This window comes from Ranitomeya variabilis, chromosome 1 (assembly GCF_051348905.1).
Source record: "Ranitomeya variabilis isolate aRanVar5 chromosome 1, aRanVar5.hap1, whole genome shotgun sequence".
Taxonomy (NCBI): Eukaryota; Metazoa; Chordata; class Amphibia; order Anura; family Dendrobatidae; genus Ranitomeya; species Ranitomeya variabilis.
The window spans coordinates 13,509,644-13,530,471 of record NC_135232.1 but is presented as its reverse complement, the minus strand read 5'-3'; the positions used below and the strand labels follow the sequence as shown (position 1 = coordinate 13,530,471).

General features: G+C 43.1%; 2 protein-coding genes across 2 annotated transcripts in view; both read left to right on the top strand.

Annotated features, from left to right (window-relative positions):
* Window positions 1-5,542, top strand: part of LOC143793521 (uncharacterized) — a 45,855-nt gene extending 40,313 nt beyond the window's left edge. The window contains exon 11 of the mRNA XM_077280563.1: window positions 1,854-5,542. Within this exon, the coding sequence (XP_077136678.1) occupies window positions 1,854-3,133 (1,280 nt within the window). The 3' untranslated portion in view covers window positions 3,134-5,542. The remainder of the gene's footprint in view (window positions 1-1,853) is intronic.
* LOC143793392 (gastrula zinc finger protein XlCGF66.1-like) overlaps window positions 1-20,828 on the top strand; it is a 438,535-nt gene that overhangs the window by 200,715 nt on the left and 216,992 nt on the right. The gene's annotated exons all lie outside the window — the stretch shown is intronic.

The window sequence follows — 20,828 nt, the reverse complement described above, 5'->3', positions numbered from 1 at the left end:
CCAAAAACATCACTGCTCTAGAGGAGATCTGCATGGAGGAATGGGCCAACATACCAACAACAGTGTGTGGCAACCTTGTGAAGACTTACAGAAAACGTTTGACCTCTGTCATTGCCAACAAAGGATAGATTACAAAGTATTGAGATGAAATTTTGTTTCTGACCAAATACTTATTTTCCACCATAAAATGCAAATAAAATGATAAAAAAAACAGACAATGTGATTTTCTGGATTTTTTTTTCTCAGTTTGTCTCCCATAGTTGAGGTCTACCTATGATGTAAATTACAGACGCCTTTCATCTTTTTAAGTGGTGGAACTTGCACTATTGCTGAATGACTAAATACTTTTTTGCCCCACTGTATAAATATATATATATGCATTTATATATGTATACCTATTCTACGTGTAGACCTATTCTACGTGTAGACATTAATTTTCTCTGTTCTATTCTAACCTGTCCGTGTGATGTTACTGTACACCGCACTGAATTACCGGATTTTCTACAGAACACCGCTGCGTATTTCTTGCAAGTCACACTGATGGTCCGTGTGTAATCCGTATTTTTCTCGCCCCATAGACTTTCATTGGCGTATTTTTTGCGCAATACGCTGACAAACGCAGCATGCTGCGATTTCACTCGGATCCTGAATACGGCCGAGAAATATACGGCTGATGGGAGCTGCCCCATAGAGAATCATTGGTCCGTGTGCAATGCTTTTTTTTGTGAATACGTCCGTATTCCTCTCTTGTGTGACCCCGGCCTTATACTTCCTAAGGGTGAAACGCTTTGTGATAAGAGGGAGCTAAGAATGGCGGATAAGTACCACGACTGTGTGGAATTTCTTTCCCATGGCGTTTATACAGGATTATGTACCCAGTTATGTGCTGGTTTCTGAAATTAGGAGAGGAGGAGAGTGGATTAATACCTATATTGTGTGGGATTTTTGAATGGCGAATTTATGTTCAGTTATGCACCTATTTTTTGTAGGGGGGGGGGGCAAACAGAAGATATCACATTGGGCATTAGGCTTTTGAAGTGAGGGAACAGAAAGCTAATTATCTAATAGTACCTTGTCATCTGATATCTGACTGTGAACCCATTTGATTGGCGTTCCATTAGTGGTATTCTAGACCATGTAAATATTATACGCACTGTGTAATAGCGATAAGGATCATAGATTTTCTTTGTCTAAATTGTAGCCCCAAAGATGACTATTAATGTGATTGCATGCTCTGGCCATATCATCTTTGTTGGGGTATTAATGTGACTACACATCTTGTCTGCATCCCTCCTGGAACATAACAGCAATAACTACGAGGTATTTATATCTTGGGTACTCCCTTTAATTGTTTCTGTATGTGTGTGTTTTTTTGTGTATATTATAGTGTGTAGGATGTTCAGGGTGCATTAGGGTCCCTAGGGCTACCGACGTTCAGCGGGGGTGCCATCACGTCTACAACTAGGGTGCCAACCTCATCACTAACCGGAGATACTGCCTCACCAACACCGGAGCTCCTGCAACCCTCAACCTATTGTCTCCTTCCCCACCATCCTGTAGAATGTAAGCCCGCAAGGGCAGGGTCCTCGCCCCTCTGTATCAGTCTGTCATTGTTAGTTTGTTTACTGTAAGTGATGTCTGTAATTTGTATGTAACCCATTCTCATGTACAGCACCAGTCTGTTTGTGGCAATGTCACCATTTTATAAATGTTATTCACTTTACCTATTGTGATAATGTTATGGCATGTAGTTGTCTTCCTTATTACCGGTACTTTCACTGACAAGGGTCTTCATTTTGAGCTCCATTAAATTTAAAAATCCCTTTTGTGAATTTTATCTTTCATCTTTATAGGAAATTCTTGTGATAATAACAGTTTATCACTAAAGTGTAAAAAAGAAGATATCAGGAAGCACGCTAATGGAGAAAACCTCATTACCCTTCATGGACCTCCAGGACTTCACAGTGCTTCACTTTCTTATAATCCTCCTAGTTATGAGGAACCCTCTCCTGAGCAATCTTGCATTGTTACCACAATTCCAGATGACAAAGTGGATACAAGATTTCAGTGTCACAAGGAATTTACTAAAAGCTCAGATTATATAGCTCAAAGCAAGCATGAAGGAGAGAAGCCATACTCCTGTTCAGAATGTGGGAAATGCTTTACAACGAAATCAAAATATATTATACATGAGCGAATTCACACAAGAGAAAGGCCATTTTCGTGTTCAGAATGTGAGAAGGCCTTCACAGATAAATGGTATCTTATTAGACATCAGAAAATTCACACAGGAGAGAAGCCATTTTCATGTTCAGAATGTGAGAAATCCTTCACAGATAAAGGGCATCTTATTAGACATCAGATAATTCACACAGGAGAAAAGCCATTTTCATGTTCAGAATGTGAGAAATCCTTCACAGATAAAGAGAGACTTAATAAACATCAGAGAGTTCACACAGGAGAAAAGCCATTTTCATGTTCAGAATGTGAGAAGGCCTTCACAGATAAATGGTATCTTATTAAACATCAGAAAATTCACACAGGAGAAAAGCCATTTTCATGTTCAGAATGTGGGAAATGTTTTTTACATAAATCACAAGTTGTTGTGCATGAGAGAACTCACACAAGACAAAATCCATTTTCATGTGCGGAATGTGGGAAGTCCTTCACGGTTAAATGGAGTCTTATTACACATCAGAGGATTCACACAGGAGAGAAGCCATTTTCATGTTCAGAATGTGGGAAGTCCTTCGTGAATAAAGCGCATCTTATTACACATCAGAGGATTCACACAAGAGAAAAGCCATTTTCATGTTCAGAATGTGGGAAATCCTTCGTGATTAAAGCGCATCTTATTACACATCAGAGAACTCACACAAGAGAAAACCCATTTTCATGTTCAGAATGTGAGAAATCCTTCACAAATAAAGGGAATCTTATTAAACATAAGATAATTCACACAGGAGAAAAGCCATATTTATGTTCAGAATGTGGGAAATGTTTTAACCAAAAATCACATCTTGTAACACATATTAGAATTCACACAGGGGAGAAACTATTTTCATGTTTACAATGTGGAAAATGCTTTACAGATAAATCACAACTTGTTAAACATCGTAGAACTCACACATGAGAGAAGCCGTATTCATGTCCAGAGTTTGGTAAATCTTTTATACATAAATCCCGTCTTCTCTGAAGAGAAGTCACACAGGAGATAAGCCATATTCATGATCAATGTGTGGGAAATCTTTAGTATACCAAATTTTGTTAGACGTGAGTGAAGTCATACAGAGAAAAGCTGTTCTCATATTCAGAATGTGGGAAGTCTTTTTGTCATGGTTTCATCTTTACTATGGACTAGGGAGGCTGTGAGTGAAGGCTCAACCTCGCAATGGGATCTGGTGTATGCTGGACTGTCAGTATTATGAGTCGCAGTCCATTCATCCAATCTGATCCTGGGTCATTCTGTGCTCACAGCATTTTGATCAACAACCCTGCTGCTCAATCTGGTGAAGCCTTCGGGCATTTCACCAGATGTCTCTCATCCTTGATAGCAGATCGGTGTCAGCTGTAGCTGAGCTTAGTTTGGTGTATGCTTAGCTCTGTCTGTTTGTGTCTTTCTCTGATCTTGTTGCCGGATGTAGGATTTGTCGTGACTATTCATGTGGATTATCCCTTCTGCTCTTGACGCTCTCAGACTGCAGGTACCTGACCCCGTACTTGGCCTCTGACTATCTGTTTTTCTTACTCCCTAGTCTTGACATACCCTCCTGGTATTTGACCCTGGACTGATACCTGACCACGACTTTCTCCTGCTGCTCTTTATCTTGTGTCCTTCTAGTATCTGACCTCAGACCTCCTGTCTACCCTTTCTCTAGGCTTGTCTGTGAGTAGTGACTCAGTGTCACACATTTATACATATCTTAATATATGATCTTAATATATAATGACGATGAAAGAAAATCTCGGGTCAAGAAGTGTACAAAACGAGGTAAATGAGAAAATAATATATATTTACTACTCAATATTAAAACAAAAAAAATATATAAAATGAGGTGCCTCATGCCAAAAAGAGATGCAGAACAATACATTGCATAGGCAACAATTATAACAAAACCTACACAATTTTAATATTGATTTGTCACGAATCACAGAGGGCATATTTTTATCATCCCCACCGCTGACACCAATATGTCATGAATCGGGGTTGTTTGGCCCCAGTTCTTTTCTGAAGGGGATTTACCTATATCTGTTATGATCCGGTGACTTTGGAGCCGCATGAAACTTTCTCAGGAGACGTGGAATCTGTACTGACCGCAAACCCTGAACTAACACTGCAACTAGAAGTAGCCGTGGGGTGTGCCTAAGAAACCCTAGACACCTCGACACAGCCGGAGGACTAACTACCCCTATAGATGGAAATAGGAATACTAACTTGCCTCAGAGCAGAACCCCAAAGGATAGGCAGCCCCCCACAAATATTGACTGTGAATAGGAGAGGAAAGACACACACAGGCAGAAAACAGATTTCAGCAAAAGAGGCCACTCTAGCTAAATAGGAAAAGATAGGACAGAATACTAAGCGGTCAGTATTAAAACTCTAAAAATATTCACAGCAGATAATACAAAAAGTTCCACAATCTAACTAAAGACATGGAATGTATATCTGCCACTCCTGAGAATCCAACAAGACTGAGAAAATACTGATACAATCAAGCTGGACAAAAAACAACGAATAGCACTAAATTATTAAGCACACAGCATGTGTGCCACAAAAACCAGACACTTATCTTTGCAGACTTGGCAGCAAGGCAGAGGAACTAGGCAATGACAAAACCTCCAAAAACAATGGACAACTCGCAAGGACTAATGAATCCTGCAAGCCTAAATACCCCAGTCAGAACTGCAATCAGCAGATACACCTGAACAGGGCTGCAACCCAGGGACAACTGCATTACCACCTACAACCACCGGAGGGAGCCCAAAAGCAGAATTCACAACAGTACCCCCCCTTGAGGAGGGGTCACCGAACCCTCACCAGAGCCCCCAGGCCGATCAGGATGAGCCAGATGAAAAGCATGAACCAAATCAGCAGCATGGACATCGGAGGCAAAAACCCAAGAATTATCCTCCTGGCCATAACCCTTCCATTTGACAAGATACTGAAGCCTCCGCCTCGAAAAACGAGAATCCAAAATCTTCTCAACCACATACTCCAACTCCCCATCAACCAACACAGGGGCCGGAGGATCAACAGAGGGAACAACGGGTACCACATATTTCCGCAATAAAGATCTATGGAAGACATTATGGATAGCAAAAGAGGCCGGAAGCGTCAATCGAAAAGACACCGGATTAATAATCTCAGAAATCCTATAAGGACCAATAAACCGAGGCTTAAACTTAGGAGAAGAAACCTTCATAGGAACATGACGGGAAGACAACCAGACCAGATCCCCAACCCGAAGCCGGGAACCAACACCCCGACGACGGATAGTAAAACGTTGAGCCCTCTCCTGAGACAACACCAAATTGTCTGCCACATGAGTCCAAATCTGCTGCAACCTGTCAACCACAGAATCCACACCAGGACAGTCAGAAGGCTCAACCTGCCCAGAAGAAAAACGAGGATGAAAACCAAAATTACAAAAAAAAGGCGAAACCAAAGTAGCCGAACTAGCCCGATTATTAAGAGCAAACTCGGCCAATGTCAAAAAGGCCACCCAATCATCCTGATCAGCAGACACAAAGCATCTCAAATAAGTCTCCAAGGTCTGATTAGTTCGCTCGGTTTGGCCATTTGTCTGAGGATGAAATGCAGAGGAAAAAGATAAATCAATGCCCAGCCTAGCACAAAAGGCCCGCCAAAATCTAGAAACAAACTGGGAACCTCTGTCAGACACAATATTCTCCGGAATACCATGCAAACGAACCACATGCTGAAAAAACAACTAAACCAAATCTGAGGAGGAAGGCAATTTAGGCAAAGGCACCAAATGAACCATCTTAGAGAACCGGTCACAAACAACCCAGATAACCGACATCTTCTGGGAAACCGGAAGATCAGAAATAAAATCCATAGAAATATGCGTCCAAGGCCTCTCAGGGACCGGCAATGGCAAAAGCAACCTACTAGCATGGGAGCAACAAGGCTTGGTCCGAGCAGAAGTCCCACAGGACTGCACAAAAGAACGCACATCACGTGATAAAGAAGGCCACCAAAAGGACCTACCAACCAAGTCTCTGGTACCAAAAATACCAGGATGACCAGCCAACACAGAACAGTGAACCTCAGAAATCACTCTACTGGTCCATCTGTCAGGAACAAAGTTTCCCCACTGGACAGCGATCAGGTCTGTCAGCTTGAAATTCCTGAAGAACCCGTCGTAAATCAGGGGAAATGGCAGAAAGAACCACCCTTTCAGAATGCCGACCAGTTCCAGGACTTCAGGAGAATCAGGCAAAAAACTGCTAGAAAGGGCATCAGCCTTAATATTCTTAGAACCCGGAAGATACGAGACCACAAAATCAAAACGGGAAAAAAACAAAGACCATCGAGACTGTCTAGGATTCAACCATTTGGCAGACTCGAGGTAAATCAGATTCTTATGATCGGTCAAGACCACAATACGGTGCTTAGCTCCCTCAAGCCAATGTCGCCACTCCTCAAACGCCCACTTCATAGCCAACAACTCCCGATTGCTGACATCATAATTGCGCTCAGCAGGCAAAAATTTACGGGAAAAGAAGGCACACGGTTTCATCAAGGAACCAGCAGGATCCTTCTGAGACAAAACGGCCCCTGCCCCAATCTCAGAAGCGTCAACCTCAACCTGAAACGGAAGAGAAACATCAGGTTGACGCCGCAACACCGGAGCAGAAGTAAATCGACGTTTAAGCTCCTGAAAGGCAGAAACAGCCGCAGAGGACCAATTCGCCACATCAGCGCCTTTCTTTGTCAAATCGGTCAAGGGTTTAACCATGCTGGAAAAGTTAGCAATGAAACGTCGATAAAAATTTGCAAAACCCAAAAATTTCTGAAGGCTCTTTACGGACGTGGGTTGAATCCAATCATAAATGGCCTGAACCTTAACCGGGTCCATCTCAATAGATGAAGGAGAAAAAATAAAACCCAGAAAAGAAACCTCCTGCACCCCAAAGAGACACTTAGACCCCTTCATAAACAAAGCATTGTCACGAAGGATCTGAAACACCATCCTGACCTGCTCCACATGAGACTCCCAATCATCAGAAAAAATCAAAATATCGTCCAGATATATAATCAAGAATTTATCAATATAATTCTGGAAGATATCATGCATGAAAGATTGAAAAACAGATGGAGCATTAGTGAGCCCGAACGGCATCACAAGGTATTCAAAATGACCCTCGGGCGTATTGAACGCAGTTTTCCATTCATCACCCTGCTTAATACGAACAAGATTATACGCCCCCGAAGGTCTATCTTTGTAAACCAACTAGCCCCCTTAATCCTAGCAAACAAATCAGAATGCAAGGGTAAAGGGTATTGAAACTTGACCGTGATCTTATTCAAGAGGCGATAATCAATACAGGGTCTCAAGGAGCCATCCTTCTTAGCAACAAAAAAAAAACCTGCTCCCATCAGTGAAGAAGATGGCCGAATATGCCTTTCTCCAAAGACTCCTTAACATAACTCCGCATAGCGGTATGTTCAGGCACAGACAGGTTGAAAAGTCGGCCCTTAGGAAACTTACAGCCTGGAATCAAATCAATAGCACAATCCCTGTGCGGTGGAAGAGAACTGGACTTGGGCTCATCGAATACATCCTGAAAATCAGACAAAAACTCTGTAATTTCGGAAGAGGAAGAGGAGGAGATGGACATTAAAGGAACATCATTATGAACCCCCTGACAACCCCAACTAGTCACAGACATAGACTTCCAATCCAACACAGGATTATGTACCTGCAACCATGGAAAACCCAGCACGATAGCATCATGTAAATTATGCAACACCAGAAATCAACAATCTTCCTGATGGGCTGGCGCCATGCGCATGGTCACCTGTGTCCAAAACTGGGGCTTATTTTTAGCCAAAGGTGTAGCATCAATGCCCCTTAAAGGAATAAGGTTCTGCAAAGGCTGCAAGGGAAAACCACAACGCCTGGCAAACTCAAAGTCCATTAAGTTCAAAGCGGCGCCTGAATCCACAAACGCCATGACAGAAAATGATGACAATGAGCAGATCAAGGACACAGATAACAGAAATTTAGGTTGTACAGTACTGATGGTAAATGAACTAGCGACCCTCTTTGTCCGCTTAGGGCAGACTGAAATGACATGCGAAGCGTTGCCACAATAATAACACAACTTATTCTGACGTCTGAATCCTTGTCGTTCTGTTCTAGACAGAATCCTATCACACTGCATTGGCTCAGGACTCTACTCTGAGGATAACGCCACAGTATGCACAGTTCTGAGCTCCCGCAAGCGCCGATAAATCTGAATGGCCAGAGACATAGAATCACTCAGACCGACAGGCGTGGGAAACCCCACCATAACATCTTTAACGGATTCAGAAAGACCCTTTCTGAAAATTGCCGCCAAAGCATCATCATTCCATTTAGTCAACACAGACCATTTTCTAAATTTCTGACAATACAATTCTGCCGCCTCTTGACCTTGAGACAGGGCCAACAAGGTCTTCTCTGCTTGAGCCACAGAATTAGGTTCATCATATAATAGTCCTAAAGCCTGCAAAAAAGAATCTACATTAAGCAAAGCCGGACTCCCAGATTCCAGGGAAAATGCCCAATCCTGTGGATCGCCACACAGCAGGGAAATAATGATTTTAACCTGCTGAATGGAATCACCAGAGGATCGAGGTCTCAAAGCAAAAAAACAGTTTACAGTTGTTTTTAAAACTCAGAAATTTAGACCTGTCACCCAAAAACAAATCAGGAGTAGGAATCTTCGGCTCCACACCAGGAGTCTGAACAATATAATCAGAAATTCCCTGCACCCTAGCAGCAAACTGATCCACACGAGAAGCTAATTCATGAACATCCATGCTAACACAAGACACCTCAGTCACCCAGAGAAAAAGAGGAACATGCAAAACACACTACAGAGAAAAAAAAATGACTCAACACCTTTCTTTCCTTCTTCTGAGATGCATTTAACTCATTGTTGGCCAGTTGTACTGTTATGATCCTGTTATGACCTGGTGGTTAAGGAGCAACATGGACGAGCTCTGGAGGTGGTGGTATCTATACTGACCGCAGTTCCTGATCCTAACACAACTGTTGTGAATTCCGTTCTCTTACTCCCTCCTGTGGTCAGGAATGGTACTTCTGTGAGTTCTGTCCGTGGACTCCCTCTGGTGGCTGAAAGTGGAGCTGCTGGTCTTGAAGTTGCTTCCTCAGCTGCATCGTTTAGGACTGGGCTGGTTTCTCTATTTAACTCCGCTCAGATCGTTACTTGATGCCAGCTGTCAATGTATCAGTACTGGTTCAGATCTCTCTTGGATCTTTCTGATGACCTGTCTACTTCAGCAGAAGCTAAGTCCCTGCTAAGCTCATTTGTTGTTCATTTGTGTACTGAATATATTTCTTAGTACCTGCTAAGTTCTTGTCCAGCTGGCTATCATGATATTGTCTTGCTAGCTGGAAGCTCTGGGTTGCAGAGTGGCACCACCGCACCGTGAGTCGGTGCGGGGGTCTTTTTGCACACTCTGCGTGGCTTTTTTGTAGTTTTTTGTGCTGACCGCAAAGATCCCTTTTTCTATCCTCTGTCTATTTAGTAAGACTGGCCTCCTTTGCTGAAACCTGTTTCATTCCTGTGTTTGTACCTTCCTCTTAACTCACAGTCAATATATGTGGGGGGCTGCCTTTTCCTTTGGGGAATTTCTCTGAGGCAAGGTGAGGCTTTATTTCTCTTTAGGGGTAGTTACCTCTCAGGCTGTGAAGAGTCGTCTAGGCAGAGTCAGGCACGATCCACGGCTAATTCTAGTGTGTGTGATAATAGGATTAGGGTTGCGGTCAGCAGATCTCCCACTTCCCAGAGCTCGTCCTGTTTTGCAGTTTGACTATCAGGTCATTCCAGGTGCTCCTAACCACCAGGTCCATAACAGTACAGCTGGCCCGCAAAGTGTTAATGCATCTCAATAGAGGGATAAGAGAAGTTCTGAGACCATTTTTTTTTCTCTGCAGTGTGTTTTGTCTTTCTTTTCCCCTTAACCTCTGGGTGGTTCAGGAGTCAGGTGTAGATATGGACATTCAAGGTCTGTCCTCTTGTGTGGATCATCTCACTGCAAGGGTACAAAGCATTCAGGATTATGTAGTTCAGAATCCTATGTTAGAGCCTAGAATACCAATTCCTGATTTGTTTTCTGGGGATAGATCTAAGTTTCTGAATTTCAAGAATAATTGTAAACTGTTTCTTGCTCTGAAACCTCGTTCCTCTGGTGACCCTAGTCAGCAAGTAAAAATCATTATTTCCTTGTTACGTGGCGACCCTCAAGACTGGGCATTCTCCCTTGCGCCAGGAGATCCTGCATTGCTTAATGTAGATGCGTTTTTTCTGGCGCTTGGATTGCTCTATGACGAGCCAAATTCTGTGGATCAGGCAGAGAAAATCTTGCTGGCTCTATGTCAGGGTCAGGATGATGCTGAAATGTATTGTCAGAAGTTTAGAAAGTGGTCTGTGCTTACTCAATGGAATGAGTGTGCCCTGGCAGCAATTTTCAGAAAGGGTCTTTCTGAGGGTCTTAAGGATGTTATGGTGGGGTTTCCCACGCCTGCTGGTCTGAATGAATCAATGTCCTTAGCCATTCAGATCGATCGGCATTTGCGGGAGCGTAAAGTTGTGCACCATATGGCGGTGTCCTCTGAGCAGAGGCCTGAGCCTATGCAATGTGATAGGACTTTGACCAGAGCTGAACGGCAAGAACACAGACGTCAGAATGGGCTGTGTTTTTACTGTGGTGACTCCACTCATACTATCTCTGATTGTCCTAAGCGCACTAAGCGGTCCGCTAGGTCTGTCACCATTGGTACTATACAGCCTAGATTTCTTTTGTCCGTTACTCTGATTTGCTCTTTGTCGTCCTACTCTGTTATGGCATTTGTGGATTCAGGCGCTGCTCTGAATTTGATGGACTTGGAGTATGCCAGGCGCTGTGGTTTTTTCTTGGAGCCCTTGCAGCATCCTATTCCATTAAGGGGAATTGATGCTACGCCTTTGGCCAAGAATAAGCCTCAGTACTGGACCTAGTTGACCATGTGCATGGCTCCTGCACATCGGGAAGATATTCGCTTTTTGGTGTTGCATAATTTGCATGATGTGGTCGTGTTGGGTTTGCCATGGCTACAGGTCCATAATCCAGTATTGGACTGGAAATCAATGTCTGTGTCCAGTTGGGGTTGTCAAGGGGTCCATGGTGATGTTCCAGTGTTGTCAATTTCTTCTTCCACTCCTTCTGAAGTACCTGAGTTTTTGTCGGATTACCAGGATGTATTTGATGAGCCCAAGTCCAGTGCCCTGCCTCCTCATAGGGATTGTGATTGTGCTATTAATTTGATTCCTGGTAGTAAGTTTCCTGAAGGCCGACTTTTCAATTTATCTGTGCCAGAACACGCCGCTATGCGGAGTTATATAAAGGAGTCCTTGGAGAAAGGGCATATTCGCCCTTCGTCATCACCGTTGGGAGCAGGGTTCTTTTTTGTGGCCAAGAAGGATGGTTCTCTGAGACCTTGTATAGATTACCGCCTTCTTAATAAAATCACGGTCAAATTTCAGTACCCTTTGCCTCTACTGTCTGATTTGTTTGCTCGGATTAAGGGGGCTAGTTGGTTTACCAAGATAGATCTTCAAGGGGCGTATAATCTTGTGCGTATTAAACAGGGCGATGAATGGAAAACCGCGTTTAATACGCCCGAGGGCCATTTTGAGTATCTGGTGATGCCATTTGGGCTTTCTAATGCGCCATCTGTGTTTCAGTCCTTTATGCATGACATCTTCCGAAAGTATCTGGATAGATTCATGATAGTATATTTGGATGATATTTTGGTCTTTTCGGATGATTGGGAGTCTCATGTGAAGCAGGTCAGAATGGTGTTCCAGGTCCTTCGTGCTAATTCCTTGTTTGTGAAGGGGTCTAAATGTCTCTTCGGAGTTCAGAAGGTTTCCTTTTTGGGCTTCATTTTTTCCCCTTCTACTATCGAGATGGATCCAGTTAAAGTCCAGGCCATTTATGATTGGACTCAGCCTACATCTGTAAAGAGCCTTCAGAAATTCCTGGGCTTTGCGAATTTTTACCGTCGTTTTATCGCTAATTTTTCTAGTGTTGTTAAACCACTGACTGATTTGACCAAGAAAGGTGCGGATGTGGTGAATTGGTCCTCTGCGGCCGTTGAGGCGTTTCGGGAGCTGAAACGTCGTTTCTCTTCTGCCCCTGTGTTGTGTCAGCCAGATGTTTCGCTCCCTTTTCAGGTCGAGGTTGATGCTTCTGAGATTGGAGCAGGGGCTGTTTTGTCTCAGAGAAGTTCTGATGGCTCTGTGATGAAGCCATGTGCTTTCTTTTCTAGAAAGTTTTTGCCTGCTGAGCGTAATTATGATGTTGGCAATCGGGAGTTGTTGGCTATGAAGTGGGCATTCGAGGAGTGGCGACATTGGCTTGAGGGCACCAAGCATCGCGTGGTGGTCTTGACGGATCACAAGAATCTGACTTATCTCGAGTCTGCCAAGCGGTTGAATCCTAGACAGGCTCGATGGTCACTGTTTTTCTCCCGTTTCGATTTCGTGGTTTCATACCTTCTGGGTTCTAAGAATGTGAAGGCTGATGCCCTTTCAAGGAGTTTTGTGCCTGATTCTCCGGGAGTTTCTGAGCCGGCTGGTATTCTCAAAGAGGGGGTAATTTTGTCTGCCATCTCCCCTGATTTGCGGCGGGTGCTGCAGGAGTTTCAGGCAGATAGACCTGACCGCTGTCCAGCGGAGAGACTGTTTGTCCCTGATAGATGGACTAGTAGGGTTATCTCGGAGGTTCATTGTTCGGTGTTGGCTGGTCATCCTGGAATTTTTGGTACCAGAGATTTGGTGGCTAGGTCCTTTTGGTGGCCTTCCTTGTCACGGGATGTGCGTTCTTTTGTGCAGTCCTGTGGGACTTGTCCTCGGGCGAAGCCCTGCTGTTCTCATGCCAGTGGGTTACTTTTGCCCTTGCCGGTCCAGAAGAGGCCCTGGACGCATGTTTCCATGGATTTTATTTCAGATCTCCCTGTCTCTCAAAGGATGTCGGTCATCTGGGTGGTTTGTGATCGCTTCTCTAAAATGGTCCATTTGGTACCCTTGCCTAAATTGCCTTCATCCTCTGATTTGGTTCCGTTGTTTTTCCAGCATGTGGTTCATTTGCATGGCATTCCGGAGAACATTGTGTCGGACAGAGGTTCCCAGTTTGTTTCGAGGTTTTGGCGGTCCTTTTGTGCTAAGATGGGCATTGATTTGTCTTTTTCTTCGGCTTTCCATCCTCAGACAAATGGCCAAACCAAACGAACCAATCAGACCTTGGAAACCTATCTGAGATGTTTTGTTTCTGCTGATCAGGATGAATGGGTGACCTTCTTGCCATTGGCTGAGTTCGCCCTCAATAATCGGGCTAGTTCGGCTACTTTGGTTTTGCCTTTTTTTTGTAATTCTGGTTTTCATCCTCGTTTTTCTTCAGGGCAGGTTGAGCCTTCTGACTGTCCTGGTGTGGATTCTGTTGTGGACAGGTTGCAGCAAATTTGGACCCACGTAGTGGACAATTTGACGTTGTCCCAGGAGAAGGCTCAACGTTTCGCTAACCGCCGTCGCAGTGTTGGTCCCCGACTTCGTGTTGGGGATTTGGTTTGGTTGTCTTCTCATTATGTTCCTATGAAGGTTTCTTCTCCTAAGTTTAAGCCTCGTTTCATTGGTCCTTATAAGATTTCTGAAATTCTCAATCCTGTGTCATTTCGTTTGGACCTTCCAGCTTCTTTTGCCATCCATAATGTGTTCCATAGGTCGTTGTTGTGGAGCTATGTGGCGCCTATGGTTCCTTCCGTTGATCCTCCTGCTCCGGTGTTGGTCGAGGGAGAGTTGGAGTATGTGGTGGAGAAGATTTTGGATTCTCGTATTTCGAGACGGAAGCTTCAGTACCTGGTTAAATGGAAAGGCTATGGTCAGGAGGATAATTCCTGGGTTGTTGCTTCCGATGTCCATGCTGCCGATTTGGTTCGTGCCTTTCATTTGGCTCATCCTGATCGGCCTGGGGGCTCTGGTGAAGGTTCGGTGACCCCTCCTCAAGGGGGGGTACTGTTGTGAATTCCGTTCTCGGGCTCCCTCCTGTGGTCATGAATGGTACTTCGGTGAGTTCTGTCCTTGGACTCCCTCTGGTGGCTTTGAGTGGAATTGCTGGTCTTTGAGCTTGGCTTCCTCAGCTGCCCTCGTTTATTGCTAGGCTGGCTTCCCTATTTAACTCCACTCAGATCGTTACTTCATGCCAGCTGTCAATGTCTTAGCACTGGTTCAGATCTCTCTGGGATTTCTCTGATGACCTGTCTACTTCAGCAGAAGCTAAGTCCCTGCTAGTTAATTTGTTGTTCATTGCCTTTGAATATATTTCTTAGTTCTTTCTAAGTTCTTGTCCAGCTTGCTATCATGATATTTCCTTGCTAGCTGGAAGCTCTAGGGGTGCAGAGCTGCACCTTCACATCGTGAGTCGGTGTGGGGGCCTTTTTGCATACTCTGCGTGGTTTTTTGTAGGTTTTTGTACTGACCGCACAGTTCCCTTTACTATCCTCTGACTATTTAGTGAAGTCTGGCCTCCTTTGCTAAAACCTGTTTCATTTCAGTGTTTGTGACTTTCCTCCTAACTCACAGTCAATATTTGTGGGGGGCTGCCTTTTCCTTTGGGGAATTTCTCTGAGGCAAGGTAAGGCTTTGTTTCTATCTTTAGGGGTAGTTAGCTCTTAGGCTGTGAAGAGGCATCTAGGGAGAGTTAGGTACGCTCCACGGCTATTTCTAGTGTGTGTGATAGGATCAGGGTTGCGGTCAGTAGAGCTCCCACATCCCCAGAGCTTGTCCTTAATTTCTTGTTACCCATCAGGTCATTCCGGGTGCTCCTAACCACCAGGTCCATAACACCATGTGTCGTCTTTCACCAGGCTAAGTTATAGCACAATAAATAATACAAAAACCAAGGAATTCTGTTGCAAATCTTGGCTCTCACTTGACATGCTTTGCCACACAAATTGTGTTTATACATTCACGTTACGTTGGCTTGTATTTTCATCTCATTTCTATCTTTCACTTTTGCATGTTGGGTTCATTATTTTTAATCAAATTACGTTTTCTTTTTAGCGACACCTGGTTTATTGAATATTAATTAATATTAATATATCACTACATAGCTTTACACTCACCAAAGTGCAGACCTGGCACCGTGTTTTTCTTTACGCGGCTCTTACAGGGCTGCGACGGAGCCTGTTATCTGGCTCTGTCTTGCCCTTTTGATGTTCAGTGATTAATAGTATGGCGTCATTGAGTCAACCAACTTGGCTTGGACAAGAGGCTTCGTATTAGTCCCCGTCTTTAATTAATCTATAACACTATATTGCTTCACACATCATCAATGTTTATTTTTGTTCTCTTTTTATCTCTGGTTCTCCAGCTAATTATCATTAAATGTACCTATTTGTGGTAGTTTTTGGCAACAAGTAAAATCTTGCAGTAGTTTTGTAAAATCACAACCAGATACATGTGAAATCATGAGCATTTGGCATTGCAGCACTAATAACACACATGCTGCACCTTCATCTATTAATGAACAATTTGTTCTTACCTGTCCTTATAAGTCTCATATCACAACCTTTACCGCAAATTATCATGTTTGTTACAAAGATGTATCTAATATCTAGCTATTAATCATTGCAGACTTATTTCCTTATTTTTTATAATGGTTCTTTGTTACATCTAGCTATTAACCATTGCAGGTTTAATTGCTTATCTCCTAAAAAAATGTGTATGTACTTCTTGCCCAATTTTTTATTATGAATACTTTATTTTATCCTTCATAGATCTTATTGTAAAGATCTTTTTTAAATTGTTTAGTAAGTAAAATTGTATAATAATCTGATATATTTTTATACTTCTCTTTGTTGCTGTTGATTTTTTATATGTTCATGTTGTCATAAGAGATTTCTATGTCAGGTAATCTCTTCACTTATCTGTTCTCTGCCCACACCCCACATCAGTAGTATTAATTACTCATTCTACCCGTTTGTTCACCGGCCTAGGGGTATTTAAGTGGGATACATGGGTTGCTTGAAATGTCATGATTAGGGAGCTTAGTCTCCAGAAACGCGTTGAGATTCACACCCACATTGTTTATGCTGAAGTTTGTATCCTCTGTTACAAGTTTGTGAATAAAGAAATTTTATCTTCACGGATTCGGTGGAGCTGGACATTTTTCTTCAGTTCAACTAATGCATCACAGGTGAGCTGGTTTATTTTTCTAGTCCTCTCCTTTGCAATGTCATACAGTTTCGAAGCCACCAATTCCAAAAACATTTAGTCCCAGGAATGTTCATATTTTTGAGCATGTGTCCTGGCAGATTGTAGGCCGGCTATTTTCTGCATGGGCTTTAGTAGAGACTTTCTATGTAGACATCACCCATACATGCCATTCATCTATAGAAAGAACTGCTTTCAGCTCACCTCTCCATGCTTGGTGATATCCATGGGAAGTGCTCGGTTTAGAAATCCTGGTTGGGAAGGAATGGATGGGACATAGAAAGTTAGTGATAATCCAGCACGTGTTTCCAGTGTGAAAAAAAGCAAAACATTTTATTGAAAAATGTAAAATCATAGAAACATTAAACAGAACAGCCTGGGGATAATAAGAAATCTACAAGTTTCAACCTGGTATTTGTGTTCAGTTCTTATTCCTGTGATAATAAATAACCAGTAACCTGCGTCTTATACACATCACAGTGTCTAATGCACAGAGGAAACCGTCAGCCACAAATGGACATGTGCGATATGTCTACATTACCCCTATGGACGATCACATGTCCACAGCAGACAGCATACGTGCCACACAAGAATGAAGAGTGTGCATCTATAATGTGTATATTACAGTACGTGTTGTGGGGCTGCAGCCAGTATTGGATTTATCTCTAGAGTGATGCAGGTTTTTATTTGTTTCTATCATCAGATAATTATCTCTGGTTTTAGTATTGGCTTTGATTTTTGCCGTATTTAGGACGGGAGGTTTATATCCTCGTTGGGTTAATCTCTGATCTATGCTGTCACATTCATGATCATACGTATCTTTATCATTCCATATTCGTTTAGCTCTAATGTATTCACCAGCAGGTAAATTATGAATGACATGTCTGGGATGAGAGATCAGTGCAGGTAGTATAGAAATCCCAACTATCGGATTTCTGTAGATAGCAGTGTAAATACGTGTCGTATCAACGTCTCCATCAAGAGAATGCCCAAAAAGGCTATGGAAGACGTTGCACATTGTGGGTAAGTGTAAGATGGCAATGATTTGCATTAATGTAGATGACACACAGTGGTATGGACACGGCACTGCCCTCCCAGATGATGAGAATGTCATCAATGAAACGTCCTTTATATAACTGGGAAGTCTCCTGACTAGAGGCTGGAGATGTTTATCCAACCATTTACATAATTGGTCCATCAGTGAACCCACACTAGCTGTAATAGATCACAAGGATGGAGGAAAGATTTCTGTGTGTTTTCGGTAATGGTGAATATCGGACATTGTGGGGGATTTTCCATTAATCATCCTAGTTGTTTGGTATGAAGTGCACCCAATGCCAAACCCTTCTCCAAAAGACAATGTAAGGTGTACTGAAAGGATTAGTAGGATCTCCATCTAGAGTGCGATATATATTAGTATCGTTTGTTCATAACCTCCGGTTCATACAAGCCACTATCCAGACCTGTAACTGAACCCTGTTATGGACCTGGTGGTTAGGAGCACCCGGAATGACCTGATAGGTAAACCTGAAATATAGGACAAGCTCTGGGGAAGAGGGAACTTTACTGACCGCAACCCTGATCCTATCACACACACTATAGGCAGCCGTGGAGCGTACCTAACTCTCCCTAGACGCCTCTTCACAGCCAAAGCGCTAGCTACCCCTAAAGAGAAACAAAGCCTCACCTTGCCTCAGAGAAATTCCCCAAAGTAAAAGGCAGCCCCCCACAAATAATGACGGTGAGTTAAGAGGAAAATACAAACATAGGAATGAAACAGGTTTTAGCAAAGGAGGCCCACTAATACTAAATAGTAAGAGGATAGCAAGGGAACTGTGCGGTCAGTACAAAAACACTACAAAAAATCCACACAGAGTATGCAAAAAGACCCTCACACCGACTCACGGTGTGAGGGTGCAACTCTGCACCCCAGAGCTTCCAGCTAGCAAGAAAATATCATATAAGCAAGCTGGACTGAACTTATGATATACTGAGAAACATTTTCCAAAAGCAATGAGCAAAAAATGAACTAGCATGGACTTAGCTTCTGCTGGAGGAGACAGGTCACAAGAGAAGTCCCAGAGAGATCTGAACCAATACTGAATACATTGACAGCTGGCAACAAGTAACGATCTGAGTGGAGTTAAATAGAGAAGCCAGCATAGCAGTAAACGAGGGCAGCTGAGGAGCCCAGCTCAAAGACCAGCAGTTCCACTCAAAAGCCACCAGAGGGAGTCCACGGACAGAATTCACCAAAGTACCATTCATGACCACAGGAGGGAGCCCGAGAACGGAATTCACAACAGAACCCCCTTTGTCTAATGCTCTAATGACTTTATTAGGGTTGTGCTCGGGGCTGTATGTGACATTCGTGCTGCCCATGGCACCTTATGTGATCACTTCCTACTGGTAAGTCAGACTGAAAGTGCCCACACCCTTTAGATAGTAGGTAAAGGGGTTATTCAAGGCTATAATCATTTTATTACTGTGAGCTAAAAAATAAAAGGCAGGTACAGTAGCGTTCAAAATAATCGCAGTGTGTTCAGAAACATGAGTTACACAATCTTTCTCCTAGTTATTTCCAGCATTGGGAACGTTGCTCACTGATTTCTAATTGAAAACATGAAGAGAAATGTAGAATTGAGAGTCCTCAGTGGTTGATATCCACTGGCTAACACGGTACCAAGATATATATCTTTCCTGAAGAGAAATGTAGATAATTTATAACAACTTTACAGAAAATAACAAAAAATGACCATTGTCCGTTTTAATAAATAGCAGTGTCTGCATTTGTCTTTACTATTTTAATGAGGAGGATTTATCATTCCTGTGAATCACTGACCTAATATGTAGTTTTATTCCCACACTTTTCTAGAACGGCTTCACATCTATGTTGCATAGCATCACCCAACCTCTCCCCCCAGTCACCTGTTATTCCAGCCAGGGATGCTTGGATACATACCACAATTTTTTGGCATTTGTTAGCTTTGCCTCAGAAATTGAATTTTTGATGTCCCCCCACAAGTGTTCTATTGGATTAAGGTCCGGGGATTCGGCCGGCTGCTCCATAACCTCAATCTTGTTGGACTGGAACCAACATTTTGCTGGTTTACTGCTGTGTTTAGGGTCGTTGTTTTGGTGAAACCCCCATTTCAGGGGCATATCCTCTTTAGATTAAGGCAGCATGAAATCTTCAAGTATTGTAATATCTGCAAACTGGTCCATGATCCCTGGTATGCGGTAAATAGGTCCAGCACCATAGTAACAGAAACCTGCCCATATCATGGTGCTTCACCACCATGCTTCACTGTGGCTGCATGCAAAGTTTGGTGGTCATCTGATGACTGTCTGCAGCTCTTGAACCCAAAAAGAGCAATTTTACTTTCATCAGTCCATAAGATGTTTCTTCATTTCTCTTTAGGCCGGTTGATGTGTTCTTTGGCAAACTATCTATTTCTGTATATGTCTCTTTATTAGCAGTGTGACTTTGCGGGGACTTCTTACTGAAAGATTAGCGTCACACAGGCGCCTTCTGTCACAGTCCTCACAGGTAACCTGAGACGGTCTGTGATCATCCTGGAGCCGATCACTGGTAACGTGAGACTGTCTGTGATCATCCTGGAGCCGATCATTGGTAACGTGAGACTGTCTGTGATCATCCTGGAGCCGATCACTGGTAACGTGAGACTGTCTGTGATCATCCTGGAGCCGATCATTGGTAACGTGAGACTGTCTGTGATCATCCTGGAGCCGATCATTGGTAACGTGAGACTGTCTGTGATCATCCTGGAGCCGATCACTGGTAACGTGAGATTGTCTGATCATCCTGGAGGTGATCACTGGCTGAACCTTTGCCATTCTTCCATCCATTAGAATGGTCGTCTTCCGTTTTCTTTCACATCTCTCCGGTTTGGATTTCCATTATAAAGCATTGGAGATCATTGTAGCTGAACAGCCAATCATTGTCTGCACGTCTTTATAAGTTTTATCTTCTCCAATCAATGTACGCTGCTCTTCTGAACAATGTCTTAAATGTCTCACTCATATTTCTCTGGCAATTAAGGATAAATGCATGTACAACATGTCCTGGCTTCACCCTTATATAAGGGCCACCGGATTCACACCTGTCTCTTCACAGAATGATTGACCTCAGTAATTCATCTCCACACGGATATTATTGGGAACGCTTTCCCCTTAATTATTTTACTACAGAGACTCAGAAACCTGAAGCTCATGAATGCGGAGTCCATTGGTTTTCTTACAATCTACAGCACCACTTGGTAAATTGTGTGACATATTATATAACTTATACCAAAAAC